This window comes from Triticum urartu, chromosome 3 (assembly GCF_003073215.2).
Source record: "Triticum urartu cultivar G1812 chromosome 3, Tu2.1, whole genome shotgun sequence".
In the NCBI taxonomy this organism is placed as follows: domain Eukaryota; kingdom Viridiplantae; phylum Streptophyta; class Magnoliopsida; order Poales; family Poaceae; genus Triticum; species Triticum urartu.
In genome coordinates, this window is record NC_053024.1 from 61,209,779 (window position 1) to 61,236,064 (window position 26,286).

At 49.1% G+C, this 26,286-nt stretch overlaps 3 protein-coding genes and 1 long non-coding RNA gene across 4 annotated transcripts; 3 read left to right on the top strand and 1 right to left on the bottom strand.

The window, feature by feature from the left end:
• The first annotated feature begins 1,103 nt into the window (after window positions 1–1,103).
• Window positions 1,104–7,108, top strand: LOC125542858 (protein GET4). Its single transcript, XM_048706085.1, has 10 exons — window positions 1,104–1,310; window positions 1,659–1,738; window positions 2,314–2,392; window positions 2,921–3,002; window positions 3,256–3,412; window positions 3,796–3,886; window positions 4,399–4,482; window positions 5,667–5,713; window positions 6,482–6,610; window positions 7,026–7,108. Exons 1-10 carry the CDS (start codon window positions 1,245–1,247, stop codon window positions 7,054–7,056), a joined length of 846 nt encoding a protein of 281 aa, XP_048562042.1. The 5' UTR covers window positions 1,104–1,244; the 3' UTR covers window positions 7,057–7,108.
• Window positions 7,109–7,278: 170 nt separating this feature from the next.
• LOC125542859 lies at window positions 7,279–8,271 on the top strand. Its single transcript, XR_007298147.1, has 2 exons — window positions 7,279–7,681; window positions 7,845–8,271. It is a non-coding gene; the product is annotated as an uncharacterized LOC125542859 (long non-coding RNA).
• An 890-nt stretch (window positions 8,272–9,161) lies between these two features.
• On the top strand, window positions 9,162–10,717 carry LOC125542861 (dolichol-phosphate mannose synthase subunit 3). The gene is given in 3 exon segments (XM_048706087.1): window positions 9,162–9,400; window positions 9,780–10,069; window positions 10,434–10,717. Coding segments are annotated over 2 exon segments (330 nt in total). The 5' UTR covers window positions 9,162–9,400; window positions 9,780–9,799; the 3' UTR covers window positions 10,494–10,717.
• Window positions 10,718–12,663: 1,946 nt separating this feature from the next.
• On the bottom strand, window positions 12,664–16,419 carry LOC125542860 (brassinosteroid LRR receptor kinase BRL2). Its single transcript, XM_048706086.1, has one exon. The coding sequence runs from the start codon at window positions 16,290–16,292 to the stop codon at window positions 12,798–12,800; it is 3,495 nt and encodes a 1,164-aa protein (XP_048562043.1). The 5' UTR covers window positions 16,293–16,419; the 3' UTR covers window positions 12,664–12,797.
• Between the last annotated feature and the right edge of the window lie 9,867 nt (window positions 16,420–26,286).

Sequence of the window (26,286 nt, forward strand, 5' to 3'; positions counted from 1 at the left end):
AAGTTAGTGAAGATCACTCTCTTAGGTATATAGGATACGTAAATATATATAAGGACATTTCAACATGGGTTTTTTGGGCTAAACTCAATATAGTTGAGGATGCCCTATGCAAACTATCAAACAATGAAAAGTGGATCAAATAGGAAACATGCAGGCAACCGAACACACCCTAAATTGTGTAAGGCTACAAACATGTCGAGTTTGAGTGAGTTGAACTAGGCTCAGCTTAACGTATACTAAAATTTGAGCAAGCTCAAATGAAGTGAATCTCAAGGTCGAGTTGTAGAAAATCACTTATGCTTTGCTTATAACGATCTTGAGCTAGTTCCGAGCTAAATAAAAAGATTCTTTTAATAATATAAGTCAAATTTTTAAACAAGATAGGCCACAACACGAGAAAAGAAACCACTATAAATATCATCCAATCAAAACAATTATAATATAAACTATTTCAACGTAGTTTGACTTATTCTCTCCCAATTGGAGACAAATATTTAATACACTAATATTTAATAGCAAGAATTCGTGGATGATTTAGCAAAAGAAGAAAATCACTTAAACTTTTGTCAAATATAACATGATATTGAACACACGGCTGGCCACGTAGCATGCCCTAAATTTTCTTCATGCTTAAGTAAGCATCCATGCTCACTAGTAGATAAAAGAGAGAAAATCACACAATGATCATATTTTCTGTTAATATGTATCATGATTATTTAATATAATTATATTTATATCAAGCTTCAAGTTAAAATCGAGCGTGCCAGTGTTAACTAAAGATCAGCTCGTTTCTAGATCAAGGTACATAAAATGCTCATATTCAACTCTTTTTTCGACCTGATCTCAAGTCGAACCCAAATTCGATCTCAAACGACAAATGAGCCTCGCTTTTTGCAGCCTTATATGCGCGTGAGGGTCACACATGATCACCTTTATTCTACCTTCCTAGGCATCACTAAGTTTTTTTTCCCTCCTTTCCCAGAATTCGGCACATGTAAAACGGAGAAGTACAATAACCCAGAGAAACGAGTTAATTCCGGATGTGGTTCGAAGACCAAACGGGAGCGCAACACGGAGAAGAAGCGCTTTAAGATTCGCGCCAGCACGATAAGCGCCCGCCCACCCGCCCAAAAATCCCCTGTTCTGTTCCAACGCCGGAGGCCCAGCTCGTCTCCGAGGCGAATTCGCGCAGCGGACGCCGCGATTCCGATCACCGCCGACGCCGCCGCGCTCGCCGGAGAGCCATGTCTCGGTCCATGAGCCTCAACATGAGGTCGGCCTCGCGCCGCGACCTGCCGCCTCCCCAGAAGGTGAGGGATCCCCCCGCCCCGCCTCCCCGTTCCCCGCCCCCCCCTCTGCTTCCGCCCGCACTCGCGCGCGCCTGCGTCTGTGTGTGCGTGCGCGCATTGGGACGATAGCGTGCGGGCGTGTTGAGCGATTCGCGAATTGGATCTCGGTTTGCGGCGCCGCACCCGCGCCGTGGAGGAGCTGCCTCCCGTTGTATAATTTGTTCGAATTAGGGTTCAAGCAGCGATCCGTGCTCAATTTATCGGTTGCGCGAGAGGGTGAAATTAGTTCGGTGGAATCGCTTGGCTGCATAGGGCCGGCTTGTTGGATAGTTTCTCATCAGTTTCGTAATCATGCGTTGTGTTTTTCAGACAATCGAAAGGTTTGAGAAGATGGTGGAAGGGGGAAGTTACTACGAGGCCCAACAAATGTACAAATCTACCAGTGCAAGGTATTCAATTTAACGGAAGCAGCGGTAGCTGGCTCCCTTCAGGCCTTCAGCCGTTCACTATTTAAAGTTTCAACCATATTAACATATTCCAACAGAAACCAACCATTACCTTTTCGCGTTATTTTAATAAGATCAACTATATGAGTTCAGTGTGAGACATCATTGGATTAACTATGTGCGTTCAGTGTGAGACATCATTGTTGTGCTTAGTTTGTGTGTAACTATGGCAGACTGGCAACAGATGCAACATCTTAAAATAAGCTCATGCCAGGACATACTTACTTGAAGAAAATAAAATTAAGTCAATGACCAGGATCTTTGCATGTGGATATAATCCTAATATGAATACTAGAGTTATGTTCGAGATGACAATGGCCATAGTTATTCACACAGAATGTGCATGTATGTTTTAGGCTGAGTGCAAAATGAGTATTCCACAGAGTAATCACATAACTGTAGCTTCAGGATACATATTGTGTTAAAAATTAACAAAAGCAATTTCGTGCTTGTGTCTGTTGATCAAGGACCAAACATCAAGTCGCTGTTTTGACTTATTTTTTGGTCATTACATTCAGATACATTACTTGTCAAAGGTATTCGGAAGGCTTGGACATCCTTCAGTCAGGAGCTACAATCCAGTTGAAGCATGGACAGGTTAACTCTTTGCCTTATTGGCTTCTGCCGAATTAACAGTTGTTGTCCAAAGATGTTTATTAATTCATCTTTTCCTGTATGATATTACCCAACTGCACACATTCCCTTCTCAAATCCAGAGGCTGTACAATTGAGCAAAAAACAACCTGAAAGCTGTCTTGGTTATTTTAAGGCATGGATTTTCTCCCTCCATAGCATTTCTCTGTAGTAATAGGGTAGAGCCATGAGGGACCAATCATAGTCTCCCCCCCCCCCCCCCCTTCTATACGCACAGACAAGCCTTTCTTATTATCTTTATTGGCTGTCGGATGTTCTCGGCCTGTGCTGAGCTGTGGTGGTTGCTGTGCTGTTTGTGTGGGAGGGGGGGGTGGGGGGGTGGGGGGGTGGGGGGGTGCTAGGTTACTGTTCTAGTATGTTGTACTTGTAGTCTATAAAATATTTAAATTAACTAATGTACTACTTCAATTATTTCTTTTCTTTCTTATTGGTCAAAGAGCTCGGCTTTAGTCTAGTGGTTACCAATTTCAGATAACTTGCGGTGCTGAACTCGCTGTGCTGTTCGTGGACACTCTTGTCAAAGGGCAATGTCCTTATAATGAAGAAACTTTTGGTAAGCTTATTGTTTTACATTTGATTTTTGGGACATATTTGCAGTGCATCTTTTGTAATCCTCCTATCGCGTCAATAGTGTCACTAGTTTGCATTCAGAAAATAATATTTCTTCCTTTTTGTGTCTCTACTAAATCAGCCTTGTGAACCATTCTCTCTCTTTTTCTTTTGTATTTTTTAAATGCTGTCATGTTGTAAATTTGGGCATTAGATGTCACTTCAGTGATTGTATAACTCTATTGCATCAACTACAGATCGTGTCAGAAAGATATACGAGGCGTTCCCCAGGATAAATATGCCCCATTTCCTTGGAGATGATTATGACGATGATGGGCAGAAATTATCCGAAGCTATTTCTGCTGCAAAAGTGCGTTCTGAAGGTTGTTCATCATTTCTAAGAGCAGCTCTCAGGTAAGGTATATCGATTTCAATAAATCCAAGTAAATCACAAGTGCTGTCCTTCCAACCATCGAACTTCATCCAAACCAGTAGTGTTTTTCAGTGGAAATATATCCGGTAGTCTAATACATCAAATTGTTGAACAGTACAAATAACTTGACCTGCAGTTATGAATTCTGGTTTTGAGCATTAGTGACTAATGGGCTTAACATGATAGGAACATGCATCGTTCTGAACATCTGGTTCCTTTCGATTTCTTCTCAGTGTGTCCCCAAACTCTGGATGCCGATTGCCATGAGACATATTTATTTTGTTTACTCTGTTACCAGAGGAGGTGTTTTTCTTCTCCCTTTTCTGGCTGTTATGCACTAATAATGTATCATCCTGTTATTAAGGTGGTCTGCGGAGTTTGGGACATCAAGAAACGGATCTCCTGATCTGCATGTTATGTTGGGCGAATACATTTATTCCGAATCTCCAGAAACGGTACTGTCCATGATTCTGTGTCTTACTGTGAATATCTTCTGCTCTCTACATTCTTGAATCGCAACATTTGAGGAATTTGCATGTCAACCAAGTCATGCCTAGGAAAGATCGTATTAATCCTCTTCACTAGGCCATTTATTTGCTCTTAGATGATGTATGTTCCTCTAGTCCTAGATGGTGCAAGGCTATCTCCAAATTGTAGGATGGCATGCATGCAGTAAATTATATCTACTCCCTCCGTTCCTAAATATAAGTCTTTTTAGACATTTCAAATAGACTACAACATACGGATGTATGTAGACATATTTTAGAGTGTACATTCACTCATTTTGCTCCGTATGTAGTCACTTGTTGAAATATCTAAAAAGACTTATATTTAGGAATGGAGGGAGTAGAAGGCAAGTGAAAGAGCATTGTAGAGCTATGATTTTTATTTGTCATTGATGCTGTTACTATTTTTACTACTTTGGTAATTATGCTTACAGTTTAACCTGGAGTGACCTTGACTGCAGGACATGACTAAAGTATCAAGTCATTTTGTGCGCGGTAACGATCCTAAAAAATTTGCTTCTATGCTGGTAAACTTTATGGGCAAGGTAATTGTTGTTCTAAACAGTAGGTATTACAAATGATGCTTGGTAATTAGTGAATTCTGTTTGAATGATATATATTTGTTTCTTTGAGAGATAGCAAAAGTTTATACCCTACCAAAATATTTCCAACGTCTTTCACAAACATAGTAATTTTATTACTTCTTCTGTACAATAAGGTCACTTTCAAGCTATCGCCTGAGTTTTTTATCCATGACATTCTCCAAAACCGTTTAACTTGAATCCTCTTTTTCCAACACCATGAATATATCCCCTGGTTCGTTTTACATGTTCTTTTGACTGTTGAAATAGTTCATTTCATTGCTGTTCACATGGATGCCATGTGTGTGGGGACCCATCTGTCGGTCTCCAAGGTCATCCCCCCTCTGTTTAGATTGCTGGGAAGGAGAAATACAAGTGAATCTGTTAGAGAGATGTTGTAACCGCACAACTTTTTTAGGGCCAGTTCTGTTGCTGGCTTCTAGAATAAGCTGGTATAAGCTGCCCCCTAACCAGCTTATTCTAGAAGCCCAACCAAATTTATTTTTTTAGAAGCCTATTAATTAAGACTTGACTAAAGGCTTCTAAAAATATATTTTTGGTTGGCCTTCTAGAATAAGTTGGGTAGGGGGCAGCTTATTCTAGAAGCCCAAAAAAGGCACCAAAAGAACTGGCCCTTAATGTTTTACCTGCTTGCTGGTTTCCATGCTGGCGTCCATCTAAGCGTGAAACGGAGGTTAAAGCAACCAAACCAACAAATGGGATTTACATGACATAGAAGGATATAGGATCCAAATTAAACAGTTTTGGAGAATCGGTTTGAAAATCAGACTGAGGATTGAAAAACTGATGGTTTCCTTAATGCTGCTTAGTATAGTTAGCAATTGCTCGATATGATTAGTAAATCCATGTTCTCCACAACAATTTGCTTTGTACAGTGGCTTTACTAATGTATGGGTTGTAGGTCATCTTTCGTCAAAATATGAAAATATGGAAACAGAACACAAGCACAAGCTTGTTAAATCACTGTCTTATACCCCAATTTGTTTGTGGGTTGGATCCGTGTTCATTATTCATGCCCAACTTTTGTTAGGTGTTAAGTGGATTCATATATGCTCTTGACATTGTGTGATATAGAATCATTGTGTGATATAGAATCATATTGATCTTTTTTCTTCCATTCTGTACAGTGCTACCCTGGTGAAGATGATACTGCAATTGCACGCAGTGTCCTAATGTAAGATTTTATTCCTTTCTTTCTTGTTTGCTCTGGAGATGTTATGTGCTAAGGACTAATGTAGGGTAGGATAGTTGGGATAGAGGAGAAGCAATTGGTAGATGGAACAAGAGGAAGGGTGAATCGGTTGAGATAGCGGTTGGTAGATGGAGATGTGTGAGAGAGGTTTAGTTTAATGTTTGCTTGTAATTGAAAAACGGGATGCAGCAGCCCATTATATAGATGGGTCTCGCCCAAGCAATTTGTAACGTCCCTTCCAAAAAAGTGTCAACGAATCTATAGTTCAATACAAATACCAAGCTAGTAATATCTTCAGTTTGCCTACAAGATAATCTTTCTCTTTACCATGACCCAAAGTCATGACATGAGAGATCATCCCCTGTAAGTTGTATGAGAGGAAAGTCTGATACCATTGAAAAGGGGTGCACTTCGCACTGTAGAAACCGATGTGAAGGAATTGTGTAGTGTTTGTTTCATTTACAACGATAGATACACGTCAGTTAGCAGTGTGCTAGGGACGCGTGCAATATGATATACTGCCTCAACACAATATCCTCTATGTGATCACACTGAAATGCATACAGAAGAACACTTTAACACTGTAAAGTAAATGTCGTCTCATTGTTGGGATAGAATTTTACTGGGATTTTGAGTGAGAATGCACTTTAACACTGTAAAGTAAATGTCGTCTCATTGTTGGGATAGAATTTTACTGGGATTTTGGGGATGGAGATGTCGGGTTTTCTAATATGTTGTTCTTTCTTAAAGGTATCTATCACTAGGGAATCTCAGAGACGCAAATTTACTTATGGATGGGATGAAGGAGCAGCTAAAATCTGCTGACATGGAACTTCCAAAAACAGCTTTAATTGAGTTTATCAAGTATCTTCTTCAAACGTGAGTCTCTCATATTTTTCTGGCTTGCATTGTATTTCGGGTGTCCTTTCCACGTCTGCATATTTGTTCCACGATGTTCTCATACACCGCATGCAGATTTTGTGAAATAACGCTGCAGTTTGCATGATAGTTCTCAGACGTCAGCTACACGTGTTTTTATAGTTCTATCACTAGAAAGATAAAATTACTTTCTGTAGGTATTACGAATGCTCCTGTCTTACCAATATATTCAAATGCCCATGTCAGAAATGACTGATATCATATTTTAACAGTTTCTCACGTTCTTGATTTGTAACCATATGTAAATCAAGATCAACTTTCTTTTCCTATCTTATACATGAAATAACAAGCTATTTTATCATTCTTTTCTTTTGTTATGGCCTTATGGGCATTACTAACTAGATGTTGTTTACAGGCTTGAAAGAGATGCTTACCCTCTTTTTTAGGACACTTCGACAAAAGTACAGCGCAAGTACAGATGCGAACGCGTATGGGAGGGAGGGCCCCCACGTCTAACGAAAATGTATGTAAGGCTCCACCTCTAATAACGAGAGTCTGTTATCAAAAATAACGATAAATATATTGTTACGAAACATCAATGTGAATGCCATATGACGTTTTTAGAACTAATTTCGAGGAAAACTCGCTGTGAGACAGTGTAATCAACATAACATATCTCCACAAACTTTTGGCCTTGTTTACCAAAGCTTTCCATGCTGGAACAACCGATGAATTGCTCACAAAGGACCACTTGTTAATAAAAATGGGTGAAAAACCCCATGTCGTGTTGTTGCTTAATGTGAGACCACCTGTTCTTACAAAAATAAGGAATGCAAACCGATGAATTGCTCACAAAGGACCACTTGTTAATAAAAAAGGGTGAAAAAACCCATGTCGTGTTGTTGCTTAATGTTGGAGACCACCTGTTCTTACAAAAATAAGGAATGCAAACCGAAATAGACCTCATGACGGTATGGTTACGCTTTGCAGTTATTGGATGAAATAGCTGCAAAATTTTATGGCGTACGGCAACAGAATCCTCTGGAAGGACTTTTCGGTGAAATGTTCAAGGTAAACACTTTCTTCTATTGACTTCATGGTGGTCGCTATATCGAATTGCTTCCTTTTAAAGTCTGCCAAATTAGCTGGTTTTTGCTCTAACCAGTTCCATGTGCTATTTTATTTATATTGATAATATCTTCCTCATTACTGCTCACATTCTATATTTGTGCAGGTGTAATTGACTTGAAACGAACTTTATCATCATGTCCTTGCCTTCAATGCAATGATTGGTTTTCAGCTAAAAAAAGGCATCCATTGGCCAAAATAATACATTTGTGGGAGATCAAGTGGGTCACCCAGGAAAAACGCACAGGAAGTGCTTTGTTGGAGCTTCCTCAGTCATAGTCAACGGAGTTAGTATATTTAACATCAAACTACATGAAGATGGGCCGCTGATCTGTTGTAAAATCGTTCTATTGGTTTTGATGTTTTTCTTTTCTTCTCCTAAAGGTTTTGATGTTTTCCAGCAGTGTAACAGAATTTCCCTTTGCAGATTATTGTAAGATGATACGGCATTTTGTTATCCTTTTTTCCCCATTCTGTGCTAAATTTGTTTTGACGGTTTAAGCAAAGATATCAGGTGCTATAATTCCACTTTTCGGGAACCATGGCAGTCCTGCATTAAACCGGTTTATTTTCTTTCAATCAGTTGGGTTTTGCAAATTTGAGGTATACAATTCAGAAAAAAAGGAGAACATTGAGAATTTTAAAAATTGAGCATAATGAATGACTGTACATTAGAGCATCTCCATTAGATGATGTAGATGTAAAAATATTAGAATTTTACATTTCCAAGGCATAAAAATGCTGCTTAAACAGATGATGTAGATGCAATTTTTTTACTCAAAATTACAAATTTGCATCACTTGGGACGCTTGAGCAAAATGCGCTCAGCCCTCACTGTCGTGCGCAACCAGCAACCTTTGTGCCGCGCGCCTGCCGCCGCCAAACCGCACCAACTCTGCCGCCACCACTTTATGGTGACGTAAAGTCAAACAAGTTTGATTTTTTATCGGATCATAAAAACCTACTTTTTGAAAGAAAGAACTCGTCTTCTCTATTTTTTGATTAACTTTCTCGAGGGTCAAGGTCAGTCAGTGAGACGATGGGGGATAAGCTTCATCGCCGAGAGGGAAACAACCCGGATCACCGGCGAAGATTTTTTGGTGATGTAAATTACATCATTTGTTGGAGTTGGAGGTTTTTGGTAATGTAAAATCTACTCCCTCCATTTATAAATATTTGTCTTTCTAGAGATTTCAACAAATGACTACATACGGAGCAAAATGAGTGTTCTAAAATATGTCTATATATACATCCGTACGTGGTAATCCATTTGAAATCTCTGAAAAGACAAATATTTTGAAACGGAGGGAGTATTTTTTAGTGATGTAAATTTTAGTCAAATTATAATTTTGTGATGCAGTATTTTACATCATCTGTTGAATTTGCTCTTAGCAATTTTTCCCACTAAGTACATTACAGTCCGTCGATCCAAGAGGAGAAAATCGGCTCCCGCCATAAAAACACACACCAGGAGTGAGGACGTCCCTAGGGTTCCTAGCCGCCGCCGGCCCGCCGCCACTACTGCCGGCCCTCCGCTGCGGCGGCCGAAGCCTCCGCTGCCCCGCCTCCGGTACAGGAGCACAGCAGCGCCTCCCTCCCTGGAGCAGCCGCTCCCGCCCGGCAACGCCGCCGCCCGGAGCTACCGGCGACCAGTATAGGCAGGTAGCCACCGCTCCTTCCTCCTTCTTCCCTCATCCTCCCTCCCTCCCTCCCTCCTTCCTCTTGCATCCTCTATTTGTTCAATTTTCTCCCTGATTTCTGTATTGGATGAGTACTTGCTGTAGATGGCATATTGTGAGAATATAATGATGATTATTTCTTAAGGAGTACTTGCTGCATGGTTTTGGCAGTGCATGCTCAAGTTTACATGTGAAAGGATTTTAGTTGATAGGTGTTTTTGATAATGCTTGTAGGAGCAAATGTTTACAGATTGTAGTTTGATTTTTTTTTCAGATGAGCAAATGTTTTGGTTTAAACATGGTAGCAGCCTATCCGCATCAGTGCATTTTAGGCTTTAATTTGCTTTTTTGGTTGATGGCAGACAAACGCTACATTTCCTAGATGAAGCACATATTCAAGATCATCACGGTGCTGGCGGCGATCTCGGCCGTCTGGGCTGCGCTCCTTAAACCTCGACATCCTCACATTACACCTGCGGATGCCATCGACCACGCCCAGACACCCTGCTTCGATTGAACTCGCTGGATCTTGTGTTGTCAGCTTCCACAAGTATATAGGTAGTGCGGCTCATGCGGGAACGTGCCTTTTATGGTTGGGTACGGGCTGATGTTCTTTCCCACCTGTCCTCAAGAAGCCATACTACTACAACAGGTAGAGGATGTAGTCCTAGTAGCATAATTCTCAGTTTTTTTTGTCTATGCAGTCTCATTGCCATGTTGAGAACTAATAATCGCTAGAATATACATCCTAGGTATTTTCAGCTTAATATACACTTGTGCATTGTATATTATACATTCTTTTCTTTTGGTTTTCTGCTGGCATAATGAGATTCAAGGTATTATGCAGAAGGAACCATAAGTTTCTTTGTGCCTTATGTGTATGATTGTATGGCTTTTCATAATGGCCACCACAAAGAAAACCAAGCCACCTAATTTTTAAACTTTTAAGTTTTCTGTATAATTACAGTTTTGCTTTGTTCCCGTCTGTAATTATTTGTGCTCGGCCTACTATGCAGGATATTATGGAGGCTAAGGAATTCTTATCCAAAAGGGGTGTTGATGTGGGCTCTGACTGAGGTCGATTCCAATGTTTAATATTTTGTGGCCAGTTTGAAGCTTCCTGGATACCATAGCTAGAAAAGCTTATATGACATTTCACTATGTTTAGATACTGTTACTAACACAGTTTTGGTGAGTGGCGTGTTACAATTCTACATTTGAGGTGGATGGCTTGTCACAACACTACTTGTGTCCGAAAACATTATGAGAACAACTAATGAATGGTTCGTTAACAAGTCCATTAGTGTTCATGACATGTTTGCGTTGTAACCATCTGGATTTCATCACTGGGTGTATATCAGTTTGTGCTCTGCAGTATCGCCTTTGGTGATGCTTTGAATTGCTAGTTCTTTTGATGGTTTAGTTCTAGTGTGTAAGTTTCTGCCCAGTGCAGATTTCTTTCATTTGGCAACTCTGGAACTTCTCAAATTCAGCAAAGTTCCGTCTCATTGGCACTTTGAGGTTTGAACTCCTCATGATTTAACAAAAGATCATTAAACCTTTACCGACACCATTATTGCTCCATGTTTACAAAACAGTTGTAGAATGGACTGTGCAGTGAACCTGTTTCAACTCGTAATGCTATTATTATATATACATGTTCAGTCACATGCCAATTTGACAGCAGACAGTCGCCTGCTACCTTGAGCTAGCAGCTTCCGGCAGGGACTTGTTTGAGGCTGGTCCATCATCTTCTCCGGCACTGGGAACTCCTGGAGCCCCTTGGGCCATTATATATGTGCATATATGTTATGTGTTCCGTATACCTGGCCCTTGGCGTCTGTTACTTAAACATGTATGCTGCTCTGTTCTGTTCCTGGCTTGGCATGTCAAAAGTTTTTAAAAATTATAGTAGAGTTTGTGGTGTTGTTGAATTTTTGGGTCCTGTTGGCGCCTTCTATGTGAGGTTGAGGTTTACCTAATGCTAGTCATTCTCTGCAATTCTCCAAAAAAAACACTGTTTTTTTTTCTTTCAGAAGTACCCGTTGCTGACATTTTGTGGACAGGTTTGAGAGCATTCATCAGACAATCTCGTGGTTAACAAACATGTTAGCAGTTTAAAAAAAGAAAATACTTGTTACCAGACTGGAGGGCCAATTGCATTGCTTCAGTGGATAATAGCGATTAACCCGCATTGTAGACATAATAAAACAGTTTATCATTTAAAGACATATCGAAGTTTCATGGATGAACAAAACATGCTCCCTGTAGATAATCCAGTTCCTGCTAACCTAGTACAGTACTGAAGATAGTGCTTCTCATACCTTCTATTGTTTAACATTGACCTGATCATTATGAATATGTACCAAGTGCCTTGGCTCTTGGTTGCTGTGAGGTGTCCCCGTTCATTGTGATGAAATTACCATGGAGGCAGCACAAGTGGCAGCATCATTACCATCGATTGAAAGTGTGCTTTTGATCTCTGTCAGTAGGTGCTAGTTTACATTTTCTTATTCGAGTTGTTCATATCATCATCATCCGCATCAAAAATTGACTTTATTTAGCTTGTGACCTGTCGTCAAGCCTTTTTAGCCATCATTCCTTGGCTTCACTCTGACCCTCTTACCCCTGACTGAGGGCAACTAGTCTCAAACTATTGGAAGCAAACCACAAGGATACCTGCGAATCAACCTGTGATTGAGTTGGTTAGGTGGATAGTGGTATCCCCAACTCACCAGGGTTCAAATCTTGGTACTTGCATTATTCCTGGATTTATTTCAGGATTTCCGGCGATGCGCTTTCAATGGGAGGAGTGCATGCGCGTGTATATGAGTGCTTGTGTCTGTACTGATGCTCAAAAAAAACCCACAAGGATACCTGATTTTTTTTAACTGCTCAGTCGATTTTTGACGAGACCAAAGGCAGGGACAATGTGAGGAGCGGTAGCAACGAGCGTCGACCCAGCGAGGCCAAGCCAAGACCTCGTCGGAGACGGAGATGGCACTGCAAGCGACAGCGAGCTGCGGCGTCCTAGTCAGGCTACAACAAAACACTGCTTCCTATTACCCGGGAGTGGGGCGTGTCACCCATCTGACATCTGCCATTGTCACTTCATTAAGCACATTATCAACCACAAGGATCAAAATGACACAGAAATGTGTAGCAACCGATTAAAATTTGTCTTGCAAAGGTTTGGGTTTTTCTTCAGAATTCAGGGGACAAAACATGACGCAACAGGTGTCTATATGCAACAGCAACACACTGCTTTATTATTAGTCCAACACAAGGCAAAACGCTACGTACGTACAACAATTGTATACACCATACTGCAACACATACAAGCAGCAATTACAACACAAAAAACCATGGAGGCCTCGTCGCTACGCGTCGTGGCCATGCCCATTGCACGCGCCTGCCGCCGGTAATGGAGGCTGCGACGACGGCGCGTCGATCTCTCTGAGCACGGCGACCACGTGCAGCATGTTGGGCCTCTTCGACGGGAAGTCGTCCACGCACTGCAGCGCCATCTCCAGGAACCTCATCATCTCCGTCTCGTCGTCGCCGGCCGCGGCCGCGACGAGCTCCGGGTCCACGACCTCCTTGCCGGCGCCCTCCCTGACCTTCATCTTGACCCAGCCGACGAGGTTGGTGTCCCCGAAGTCCTCCTTGTCGGTGGGCCGCCGCCCGGTGAGCAGCTCCAGCAGCACCACGCCGAGGGAGTAGACGTCGCCCTTGGCGGTGCACCGGAAGCTCTGGTAGTACTCCGGCGGCACGTACCCGGGGGTCCCAGCGAGGGTGCTGACGCTGAGGTGCGTGTCGAGCGCGCTGATGAGCCTGGCCATGCCGAAGTCGGCGACGCGGGCCTCCATCATGCCGTCGAGGAGCACGTTGCTGGACTTCATGTCGCGGTGGATGATGTGCGGGATGCAGTTGTGGTGCAGGAAGCAGAGCCCCTTGGCCGCCCCGCGCGCCACCGTCTTCCTCTTCTCCCACGTCAGCGCCGGCGCGCCGTCGGCCGGGAGGTGGAGCATGTCCTCCAGGCTGCCGTGGGTCATGTACTCGTAGACGAGGAGCCGCTCCTCGCCGATCTTGCAGTAGCCGAGCAGGGGCACGAGGTTCCGGTGCTTGATCTTGCCCAGCGTCTCCATCTCCGCCATGAACTCGCGGTCGCCCTGGTGGCTCAGCGGGATCAGCTTCTTGATGGCGACCGTGGAGCCGTCCTTGAGCGTCGCCTTGAACACCTCGCCGAACCCGCCGGAGCCGATCAGGCTGGCCGCCGAGAAGCCGTTGGTGGCCTCGATCAGCTGCGTGAAGGTGAGCTTCCGGAGCTGCCGCTGGAAGGTGGCCACGTTGATGCTCAGCGCCTCCTTCTCCGCCTTGCCCAGCTTCCACGTCGTCGCCGTCCGCGTCCCGTCCTGCAGGCTGCTCAGCATCCGCGCCTCCCGCACCTCCCGCCGCCGCACGCGCACCGCCACCGCCCAGATCGACACTGCGCACGCCAGCCCGGCGGTGACCATCACGGCCAGGAGCACGGCGTTCGCCCACGCCGCCCTCGGCAGAGGCCACCTGGCGTTTGTACTTTCAGCTGCAGCGCCGGAGGAGGCCGCGACGCTCGCCCTCGGCAGCCGGTCGCTGCACGGCACCAGCGGCATGCCGCAGAGGCCAGGGTTGTCGGCGTACTGGCTCGCCGGCAGCGTGCTGAGCTGCCCGCGCTGCGGGATCTCGCCTGCGAGGTCGTTGTCGGAGACGTCGATCTGCACGAGGAAGGAGAGGTTGGAGAAGGAGTCCGGGATGCTGCCCTGCAGCCGGTTGTGCGACACGTCGAACACGCCGAGGTCGTGGAGGCGACCGAGCGACGCCGGGATCTCGCCGCTGAGGTTGTTCCTCGCCAGGTCGAGCACCTGGAGCAGCACCATGTCACCCAGCTCCTCCGGGATGGCGCCGACGAGGCTGTTGTACGAGAGGTCCAGGTACTCCAGCGTCTGGTACCGCGTCCACCCGCTCACCGCCGCGCCGGAGTAGAGCCGCGTGAAGTCGCAGCTCCTGAGGGTGGGCACCTGCAGCAGCCGCTCCGGCCGGATGCCGGCGAACTCCAGCAGCCCACCCACGCCCTTGCACGCGTTCCCAGCGTTGCGGACGAACGCCAGCGTGTTGCCGGACAGGATGCCGCTCAGCGGCGTCGCCCCGAGCTGCCGGCCGAGGCGGTGCGGGATCACGCCGGTGAGCCTGTTGCTGTTGAGGTCCAGCCACATCAGGCTGCTGCAGTTGCCGAGCTCCTTGGGGATGTCGCCCACGAGGCTATTGTTCGCCAGCTGCAGCACGGCGAGCCGGGACAGCCGGCCGAACTCCGGCCTGATCGTGCCGCTGATCCGGTTGCTCGTGAGCGAGATCCACTCGAGGCCGGTGCAGTTGAAGAGCTCGACGGGGATGTCGCCGCCGATGAAGTTGTTGTTGAGGATGAGCGTGCGGAGGCTCCGGCATTGCCCGAGCTCCGCGGGGATCTGGCCTTCTAGCTGGTTGAGCCACGTCACGAGCTGCTCCAGGGCACGGAGCATGCCGAGCTCCGGCGGGATGGCGCCGCGCAGGTAGTTGATGCTGAAGTCGATCACCCGCAGGCGCGAGCAGTTGGCCAGCCCGGGAGGGATCGCGCCGGTGAGGAGGTTGTCCGGCATCCGGAGCTCCTCCAGCGCCGCGCCGGGCGTGCAGAGCTCGGCGGGCAGCGCGCCGGCGATCTTGTTGCTGCTGAAGTCGGCGACCCTGAGGCTGTTGCAGGCAGAGATGGTGCTCGGGAGCGATCCCGAGATGAAGTTGTTGCTGAGAAGCAGGATCTCCAACTTGGTGAGGTTCCCGAGCACCGCGGCCGGGATCGCGCCGGAGATGTTGTTGTTGGCCGCGTCGAGCAGCTGGAGCGCGCGGCACGACGACAGGGACTCCGGGATAGAGCCGGAGATGTTGTTGCTCGAGACTCTGAGGATCCGCAGCGACGAGCACGCGGCGAGGCTGCGTGGGATGGCGCCGGTGAGGCGGTTCCCCGAGACGTCGAGCACCTCGAGGCCAGCGACGTCGCCGATCGACTCCGGGATCGCGCCGGCGAGGGCGTTGTAGGATACGTTGAGCGTCTTGAGGCCGGCGCAGCCAGAGAAGGACGGCGGGATCGTGCCGGTGAAGCGGTTGGCGGAGAGGTCGAGCAGGACGAGCGTGTCGGGGAACGACGCGCCGGAGACGTCCCCGGACATGTTGTTCCCGGCGACGTCGAACACCTGGATCGTGCTCGGCGGAGACATTAGATTAAGAGGGAGAGCGCCGGTGAGGTTGTTCCGTGCGAGGCGGACGTCGGTGAGGTTGGGGTAGTAGTACGCCAGCTGCATGTCGGCGGGGAGACTGCCGGCGAGGCCGCCGTCAGACAGGTCGAGCGTCCGTAGCGCGCGGGGGAGCACGTGAATGTCCCCAGCGGCGTCGGCGCGGAGCTGGGCGTTGCCGGAGAGGTTGAGGTGGCGCAGCGTGTCTATGGAAGCGAGCGCTGCAAACGAAGCGCGCCCGGAGAGGCCGCAGCCGGCGAGGTCGAGCCGCTCCACCCGGCCCTCGCCGTCGCACGTCACCCCGTACCACCTGCACCACGTGCCATTACCACTACCACCACCGCCGGGCGACCCTTGCTGCTGCCGCTGCTGCCATTGCCAAGACGAGAGCACGCCCCTAGGGTCCTTTCGGACGGACGCCTTGAAGCGGAGGAGCGCCCCCGCGTCGTCGCCGGTTCCCGCGGACACGATCGTCGTCGTGCAAGTCGACAAGAGGAGGAGGAAGATTACGAGGAGGAGCATGCGATCCATCGCCACTGGCATGGCTGGCACGGGGACGCCGATGAGGAATGTCATGGACTCATGGTCTCCCTCATGTTGGATGGTCCGAGCTTAGTAGCACGAAAGGTGTTTGAGGAAAGGAAAGAGAGCGTGCGCCATTGTGGCTTTTGGAGGTAAAAAGCTCGATAAAGATGGCTTTTGTTGTGTGTGTAGGAGTATTAGAAACATCAGCCGGTCGGTTAACCCACGGTGTGTGCGCGTGTCTTGAGGCTTTTGCTGATATTGTGTTGATGATGATAGGATTCGCTTTACCTCTGGATCAACCATGGGGAATCATGTGTGCACGAGGGAAAAGGAAGGCATGCACGTGAGAAAGTGATGGGGAATCATGGCACACGAAGTCAGGAACACATTGATCTCATGAATGGAAATTGCACCGATCGAGCTCAGCAGCAGTCCCTAAAACCGGTCATCCAACGCTAGCACTCAATTTCCCCCTAAAAGACAACTTCATCGTAAACTAGATGTTTGACATAGCTAAAAAACACACTCGTTAATCCTACATCAACAGAAAACAACGGACTTTTACGGACTCCCTTCCACACCAGTTAACTCTTCAGTAATGCTACGGGGCTTTTTCTACAGGAGATTACAGGGGAGGTGATTTGGAGGTGTACTATCAGTTGGGGGATGGGCCCCCACTTGAAATTCAGGACGGAGAGATTATTGACAAATCACAACCTGTCTCGCCCGTATCAACCCCGTAAAGCTATGTACGTCTAGGATTATTGTTAACTCTTCGCCCATGATTTTTCAAGGTGTTGGGCCTCCACCCTCCCTAATCCAATCAGAAAAGTCCAATTAACATCATTCTATAAACTCTTTAAAACCCGTGAATCTAGAATTACTCATAGGGTGTCGACTCAGACTTGGCCAAGTCTCATAGTATATAAGAAGGAAAATGAAAAAGAAAAAGAAAAATTTTGCACAGATCTTCAGGCAAGATCAATTGAATAATATTGGCTGAGACATAACCAAGTTAGCAAAACTGTTACTCAAAAACACTAGAGGTTCAACATGATATTAGCCATACAAATTGACAAACTAGACTAGTAGATGATACCCTGGCAGAAGCACACGGCTTCCTCTGTGGCATAGAAGCGGGCATCGTGGCGGTTCTCCTAGTGTCTGCCTTCTTCTGCTCCGCCCGACCGAGAGCATCACGGAACTTGCACTTATCGTACTCGGCTCGGGAAAAGTGACGGGCGACATGTGGCTCCTCCTCCTTTGCACTAGCGTGGTGATGGGTGGCACGGGCCTCCGCGTAGGCTTGCATGAAGTGTGGAGTGGCAAGCGCCTCCTCCTGCTTGGCTTGGGCGGCAACATGGGCGATGGTTGTCGGATTCTGGGTTCCGGCAAACCCTTGAGGTTCGAACACTGGGGTGCGCACGAAGATCTCTCTCTCTTCTTAGCTTGCTCGCACAACGATCCCTAGGCCTAACTCAACAAACCCAAGAACAAGAGACACGGGGGTTTATACTGGTTCGGGCCACCGTTGTGGTGTAATACCCTACTCCGGTGTGGGGTGGTGGATTGCCTTGTAGGCCGAGGATGAACAGTACAAGGTAAGAACAACCTCCTGAGGAGAGGTGTTCTAGAGCTCGGTGAGCTGGTGGGATGGCCTTGGTGGAGTGGATCCAATCCAAGATCAGTTGCCTCCTATGGTGGTGGCTAGTCCTATTTATAGAGGCCTTGGCCCTCTTCCCAAATGTTAGACGGGAAGGGATCTCACAACGGCCAAGTTTGAAGGGAGAAAACTAGTACACGCTATCTTGACAAAAGGTGGTCTTTGCCTGCCAAAGGCTTTGGTGGTGACGCCGCCGTGGGCTCCACGGTGACCTCCGTCCTGCCGTCCTACTGGTCTTGGTCTCGTTGCACCGATATGGAAACCTTTGCCTGATGCCTCGCGACTCCTCGCCTGCGCTTGCCTCTTTAGTACCAAAGAGGAAACTGGTACTTTGCGCCCGCTGGCGCCCGCCTGGCCTTGGTCGTCATGGCTCGCGTCACGTGGACCTCGCGAGGTGCCCCTTGCATAAATATCTCCGCTCCTCGGAAGCCAGTCCAGTGAGGCCACCCCGGAGGAGGTCTTGGTTTCGTCCGCCTCGCGAGGTTTGGCCCCTTGCGAGGGTCTTGAGTGGTTGCTGCTGAAGATGGGCCGTACCAGGTCGTTGGTGGAGCCACGCCATGGGCCGTAGGCAGGCAAGTCTGGGTACCCCCGTTCCCAGGACGCCGACAGTAGCCCCCGGGCCCAAGGCGTGCTCGGACTTGGCTTCGAGGCGAAGCCAAAGGGCAAGTGCGGAGCGCCGCAGGCCCCAACAGCCTGCAACCTTGATTGACGCGTGGCGATTGACGGGACGTGGGCGTCTTCGCTTCCCCACGCTGCCTCGGCAACCATTCGACTTGATGAGACCCTGCTGCATGCAGAAGAAAACCATCATTATTTGTGATCGTGGAGGCCGGCGGTTGGCCTCCTTCTGGCTATAAATGAGGAGAGGGACGGAGCCCCCATCGCTCATCTCTTCCTCTACTCCGTCTGCTTCTTCTCCTTCCCTCTCACTTCGCCATCTTGCTGCGATACCGATGGCGCCGATAAGGAGGTTCTCCACCGTTGAGAAGGGAAAGACCCCCCGCGAGGAGTAGGGGCCACTTCCACCGAAGAAGAGGTTGTCCCGCCCCCGCGACGTCATCGTGAGGCAGGAGGTGACGAGGCCTTGGTACGAACGACCTCCCCCTGGCTACCCGCTGCCCTTGTACGCCCAGGCAGAGGGCTCCGAAGGAGGAGGCGACGACCCGTGCCGCTCGCGCCACGGCCGCGGTGGCCGAGCTGTGGTGGCCCGCACCGCCAGCCCACAAACTCACGCCGAGGGATCCTCGCGCGAATTCGTGGTGTGGGCAGCAATGCCCCCGTGGACGTGGATCAGATTCCAGTAGTTCTTCACTAAAGAGGTTCCGCCGAGGGGGCCACTTGAGCTGTGGCTGCGGCACGCCGAGTGTGGCACCCCGGCGACGGGAGCAGAGGTTGAGGTCGTCTCTCCGGGCAAGATCTTCATGACCCATGGATGGGGTGAGGTCGCCCACGCTTGCCGCACGGAGGGGGCCCTCGCCATCCACTTCGAGTACGACGGCGCCTCCACGATGTCCTTCAAGGTCTTTGATGAGGAAGGCCGTTTCCTGGAGTGCTGCCCTGGAGGGGGTCGCCTGGACGGCGCGGGGGCTGGCGCTGTGCCCACCCTTGGCCCTGCCGACAGCTCCTCTAGCAGCAGTGACAGCGCCCGGGAGTCGAGCGACTCTCCCGAGCCTGACGAGACTCCGGAGACAAGCGACGACAGCTACGTGCCCCTGAGCTCTCACCGCGCTCGGAGCGCGGCAGCGACGTCCGTTCATCGCCGTTGTTGATCTGGATGGGATTGGCGTCGGCTTCCCGTGGCCCACTGTTGATGATGGCGTCGCCGCGTAGATATGGCTCCTGGAAACCTTCTTCTTTTGTTCCCTACGAGGAATTGAGGTGAACCCCGTGGGTGTGTGTAAATGATCTGTAGTACTTTTGCATCAAATGTTATTCCTATTATGAAATTCGCGATCGCATGTCTTGCTTCAGCATTGTCCCCCTATTCGTCCTCGTGGTAGCTTAATGCTCTATGCCGACAGGTCCTAGTCCCCAGGCAGGCTTCAGCCGTCGCTGGTATGCCAGGTTGCGATGCCGTGGTCAAGTCCAGGAGGTGAGTGGCCCAAGGTCCGGTAAGAGCTCTTGAGGCGTGATACTCAAGAGGCCCCCCTTGGCGTGCAAGCGGCTTCCTAAAGGTAGAAAAGGAAGGTGGCATTGCCGGAGCAAGGCTGCAGGAGCCGGAAATCCTAAGTCACGTGTCGCACTGACTTGAATGAGCGACTTATCTTATCAAGCCTGAGGCGGTTTCCGTGTGCAGCGTCCGATTCGTGCATTAGCGGTGGTGGTATGGCCGGGTTAAGCCCGCACTGGCCTTCCTCCCTTTTTCACGCTCTTCTAGGTGCTCTGCGTCCTCGAGTCCCGACCCTCGAGCGATCTCAGCCGCCGCTGGTATGCCAGGTCGCGATGCTGTGGTCAAGGCCAGGAGGTGAGGGCTGGAGAGTCAGTAGGAGCTCCTGAGATGCGATGCTCAGGAGCCCCCTTTAACGCACAAGCGAATTGCGTGAAAAAAGAAGGAGCCTGCGGCGCCGCCCGTTGTTAGCCTCCGGAGATTCCTGCAGGTTAGCCCGAAGGAGGAATACAGATTGCAACCGTGTTTGCTGGTCTACCGCTGGTCGTTCCGCAAGAAGATGAAGGCACTGAGGGCCTGGTGAGGTGACGTGTGCGGGGCGTGCCGCAAGCCAGAGCTCGACCGCTCAGGTTTGTCAGCATTGCAGGGACAGACCTGAGCACAAGCACCGTGCCAACATGTGTAGCCCCCGTTGCGGGATGAGCAGGAGGTCGGTCAGCAATGCGGGTGGCCGCGAGGGGCAACATGTAAGTAGGTAACGATCATAAGGTAAATCATGCAAGGAGGCAAGCTAGTTCAGATAGATGCAAGAACGATACATGCCACTGGGACGGACCCGAGCGGCTGGGGATAATGCAGCCCGAGGGGCGCCCCAACAGAGTAAGCTAAAGATGCAAAAGGATACACGTCGCAGGGACAGGCCCGTGCGAATTGGGGATAATGCTGCCCAAAGGGCGCCCCCAACTGAATGAACTAGAAAGAGTCACTTGATACCGTAGCAGGAGTGATGTTGGAGTGGTTGATGATGCATGCTGGAGAAGTTGCTCCTCACGAGCCGCCAGTGTCCTGAGCCTCAGGAGGCTCCGTAGGCCCAGGTGGCTCCTGAAGAACTGTCGCCATCCCCACCAGGACAGCGTGATGGCTAGCCTCTTGAGCCGTCAGAATGCTTCGCAAGTTGCGCTGGAAGGTGACAGCCGCGTTCGGCAGGCCGAATGGCATGCAGACATAGCTGTGGGGGTGGACCCTCACATCATCCAATGCGCGAAGGCCAGAAAAGTTCCTGAGATGCGGCCCTATTGAGCCCTGGAATGTCGACGCAAACACGCAGACTGCCGTCCTCGCCAGGATGGGGAGCTGCCCCGGGTGGTGGGCGGCGGTCGCCATGTATGGTCCTTGCCTCTTGAAGCTCCTGGGTCGCCTTGGTGATGAACTCCTAAGCACTGGACGCTCCACGCCTTGTGCCCTCTTGAGGGAAACGTGCAGCGAAGCACGCCTCCACATGGTGTCCGAGTGCCTCCCTCATGATGTTGGCTAAGTCTGAGGCCTTCCAGAAGAGAGCCCCGATCCTAGCCTGAGGAGGGCACCGGGCGCGCCTTCCTATGCGAGGGAGGGAGGCATCCCATCTGTGGGCGCAGGTCCTGAGGTGGTGCCGCTGGAAACGCCGCTCTCCTGAGTCCCTTGGTAGAGTATCTGCTTCTTCTTGGGGATGGCCTCAGGAGGGTACAGGGTGCCTTCGTTGTCGGGGTCTTCGGCCGCTGTGGCTTGGTAAGCGCTCTCGAGGGAGCACACCGCATCCCTTTCCTCACAGACGACCGAGATGATGCCGCCGCTCTCTGACATCTTGAGGACGTTGTAGCCATGATGGGTCACTGCCATAAACTTGGCCAAGTCTAGATACCCAAGGATGGCGTTGTACGACAGGCGGATGTGGGCGACGTCGAAGTCGATGAGCTCGGTGCGGCAGTTGTCACACTGGCCGAATGTGACAGGAAGGCGGACCTGCCCTATCGGGGTGGTGGAGCCGTCGGTCACTCCTGAGAAGGGCTTGATAGGATGTAACTAATCGTATGGCACTTGAAGGCGGTCGAACGTCTTGATGGACATGACATTGAGCCCCGCTCCACCGTCGATGAGAGTCTTGGTGACTTGGACATTGCTAATGATGGGTGAGCAGAGCATCGGAAGGGCGCCGGCAGTTGCCGCGCAGTTGAGATGGTCTGACGAGCTGAAGGTGATGACGCACTTGGACCACCTGAGTGGGCGCGTGGCCTCGAGCCAGGGAAGGGCCGCGTTCACTTCACGAGCAAACTTCTTGAAGATACGCTGAGAGGCTGGGGCCTGAGCGCCTCCCAAGATGCAGGCGATGACGCGAGGCTCCTGGAAGCCCCCAGCCCCCTCGTCCTGATGATGGTCGTCGTTCCTTCTTGGTGGAGGCGGCACCGGAGGGAGGCCGACGTTGCCCTAGGGGCGGTCCTCACGAGGCTGGTCTCTCTAGGCGCCCTCGCGAGGCTGGTCCTGCCAGCAGTCCTCACGAGGCCGGTCCCGCCACTCCTAGCGGGGGCAGCGGTCGTCCCAGCGTCCTCCACTTTGTCCTCCTCCTTGTTCGTAGCCTCGATTGTTGCGCTCGGGGCGTCGACTAAAGCACCCACATCTCGGATGGCCCTGAGCTCCTGACAGTCGCCGGAGTTGTCGCTCTATACGTTGTGGAAGGCGTAGAATGGGCGGTTGTCTTTGGATGACTCGGGGTGGTCACGGACGCGCTTCATCTCTGGCTCCGCCGCGAGCATGGCAGCCCTCTTTTGCTTCACGTCCTTGATCTTGGCCTTCTTGTCCTCCTGGTCGGCAGCTGGGAGCTTGAGGAGGGGAAGGCGCCCTTCCTCAGCCCTTGCGCACTTGGTTGCCATGTTGAACATCTTCAGGACCGTGCATAGTTCCTCGTGGATGGCGAGCTCCTCCTTCATCTTGACATCGCGGACGCCATCGGAGAACGCGGAGATGATGGCCTCGTCCGTCACCTTGGGGATCTTGAGGCGAACGCTTTTGAAGCGCTGGATGTACTTCAGCAAAGTTTCCCTTGGCTGCTGCTTGATGCGCCGCAGGTCGCCTGCGGCCGGCGGGGGGTCGCGAGTGCCCTGGAAGTTGGTGACGAAACTCTCGTGCATCTCGCCCCAGGAGGAGATCGACCCCACGGGCAGGTTCAGGAGCGACGAGCGCGCGCCATCCGTAAGGGCCATGGGGAACCAGTGTTGGGGAGCGTAGTAATTTCAAAAAAATTCCTACGCACACCCAATACTACAAAAAAAGATACTTCCGTGATGATACATGTTTGTCAAAGTAGGTCACGTTTTCTGTCATGCATGTACATCCATGACAAATTTATGACAGAATCAAGATAGTCATACCTGTGCTGTCGTAGAAGTGTTCCGTGACATTACCAAAATTATCATCACGGAAGTGTCCACTTCCATGACGATAAATCGCACGTCATGGAAGTACTTTCATCAAGGGTGACCGACACGTGCCATCCACCGTAATGGAACACCGTTAAGCTATCGGGTCCGGTTTTGGATTCGATAACCCACTAACAGCCCAGACCAATGAGGATTTTCCACGTGTAAAATTCTCATTAACCAGAGGAAACACGTGTTGGCTCACCATTGGGACAGATGTCATCCATTCATTGGAGAGGAGGCGCCTATGATACGTCGACACGTGGCACAACCCAACAGAGGCCCATTCCGGTGAAAAGGCCGACTCGTTTGACTTGGTGAAAAGGTAACAAGCCGGCCCATGAAAAGCCTGTTAACGGCATGTTCGTATATAGCCCATTTATGGCCCGCTAACTCACGGCCCGTTACGGCCTACCCGAATTAAGCCCAGTAGCTTCATCTGGGCCTTCCAATATGATTCCAGCCCGTTGTAACTTCCAGCCCATGTATGGCCCGTGATGTCTTTTGGCCCATACGAGGCCATTTGTAACCCTTGGCCCATTAACGGCCCATGGTGAATCTGGCCCACAATGAACAATGTACCCCTTTATACCTATTAACGGCCCATTATTCCATTGGGCCGTTTCCAACCCATGTTATCTTTCCGCCTTCTCAGGGCCCATTTATTCTTGGGCTCATTTCCAGCATTCGGTTACTTACGGCCTATTATTGGCCTTTTCTGCCTGTGGGCCAAATTCAGCCCGCGGTTACGATCGGCCCGTTTGCGGTCCATTACTCTGTTGGGCCGTTTTCTTAACATCATAAAATATGGCCGATTAACGACGACATGTTATTGTCGGCCCATGAATGGACGATTCCAAATCTGGCCCGTTTACGGCCCATAGTGCGGTCTATTATTGGCCCATGTTTGGCCTATCGATCATACGACACGTAGAAGGCCATTGACGCTACGGCCCGTAGAAGGCCCATTGATGCTACAGCCCATAGAAGGCCCATTCTTTCTACGGCCCTAAGAAGGCCCATTGTTTCTACGGCCCATAGGAGGCCCATTGTAACTACAGTAAATATGTAGCCCATGGTTATTCTGGCCTAGTTTTAAAAAATAGGTTATTGCGGCCACTAGCAAACCGCGGAAAAAGAACTACACTGACTACAAGCAAACAAATAAACAAGACAAGAAGGAAATAAATAAGCAAGCAACTTACGCTAGGCTATCACGGCTATTACACATATTACATCCACTAGGCATCAAAGTTCGCCACCAGTGCAAATATAGGGAAGAAAGCAGCATATCATATACACTGGTTGTCAAAGTTGGCGACCAGTGCAATAAACACCGCAGCAAAACAAGTCCAGAACTGAAACCACTTCAGAAGAGCTCAAGAAACAATATCCTGAGTACACATAATACTGGCAAGATGCTTAGCAAGCTTATTAACTTTCTCTTGTTTGGCTCTTAAATCCTCCAGCACTTGCTGTTGCACCAGAAACTGTGCATCTGAATTCTGCAGGAACTTCCTTAGTCCTTCGGCTTCCTGTCGCATAACATCTGATCGATGTCTTTCAACTTGAAATTGAGACTCAAGAAGCCGAACTGATTCAGGCAGCGAGTTTGAAGAGCTGGTGCCAGCAGTAGTAGCCAGTAACTCGAACACTACATCAAGACAGGACTCTGGGGTTGTCTTAGTGTCTTCAATATAGTTTTTATCAGCTTTCTTGGAGACCAACAGGGATGTCTCACTATCTTGAACCTTATTTGCATTACTTCCTTTACCATTGCATAACAGGGCACTCTTCTCCAATATTTTATCCGCGTTCTAAAAGAGAAACAAACAAACACATCACATGTTTACAATGTAGCATATGAAACTCATTTTGGTAAACCAGTCCAGTAGTAAGGTGGACAGGATAACATCATGAAACAAACATATATCTATGTAGTATGGTCACTGTATGGTCTATATCATTCTAGTTTATGTTGCCAAATCAAGATAGATACAATTTGAATCATATCTATTTAAGACACAGCAACATAGACAGAATATAAATGTGGGAAACTACACAGCAATAACAACACTTGTAATGTGCATGGCATGAGAACATAATTGTTTATTCAATTGAAACTGAAATCAACATAGAGCAAGTTACAACAGCAAACACGTTGAAGAAACAGGTTTAAAACATACCTGTTGTGCTATTGGAGTTTCAATTGCATCCTTCAATTTGAAATTAGTTGGTACGAATAAATACATTGATGCAAGAGCAAAGTAGTATGAACCATAGCTATGGAACCTGACCTGAGAATAATTCTTCTTTTTCTTTAAGCGTTGACTTGGGGTTTGAAGTGGTGGTCCTCGTGCTTTGGGCACTGCAGTTAACTTACTAACTGCTCATGTTTGGGTGCTCTGTGGTGGAGACGGTGTTGTGTCAACTGGAACTAGGTTACTATCTGCTGGGGATGGGGTTAGAAGGGGTGTAGCTGGTTCTCTGTCCAACTAGGTAGGGGTACAATCTGCGTGAGTCTGAGTTATGTGTGGTGGGGCTGATTCTTGGGCAAGTACAACCGTGGTTCTATCTGCATCGACATGTAGCACAATCTTTTCTGAAGACCGTGTTTTTACTCCTACAAATACTTCCATCACCCCTCCAATTGAAATGGCTGATAAACAAGTAAAATAATTGAATGTACAGACATTGTAAGATAGACAGGTGCAATGGATAGTAGGGAAGAAAACAGGGCATGAAATAATTCACATTTATGTTGTCTAACCAAACAGAATAGCAGGACATAATTTCACATATATGATGGCTAATTAAACAGGATGG

Coding starts and splice junctions, on each gene's coding strand:
- LOC125542860 (XM_048706086.1), bottom strand. CDS start 16,292: ATGACATTCCTCATCGGCGTCCCCGTGCCAGCCATGCCAGTGGCGATG.
- LOC125542858 (XM_048706085.1), top strand. CDS start 1,245: ATGTCTCGGTCCATGAGCCTCAACATGAGGTCGGCCTCGCGCCGCGAC. Junction 1,311..1,658: donor ACCTGCCGCCTCCCCAGAAG/GTGAGGGATCCC, acceptor TGTGTTTTTCAG/ACAATCGAAAGGTTTGAGAA. Junction 5,714..6,481: donor ATTGCACGCAGTGTCCTAAT/GTAAGATTTTAT, acceptor TCTTTCTTAAAG/GTATCTATCACTAGGGAATC.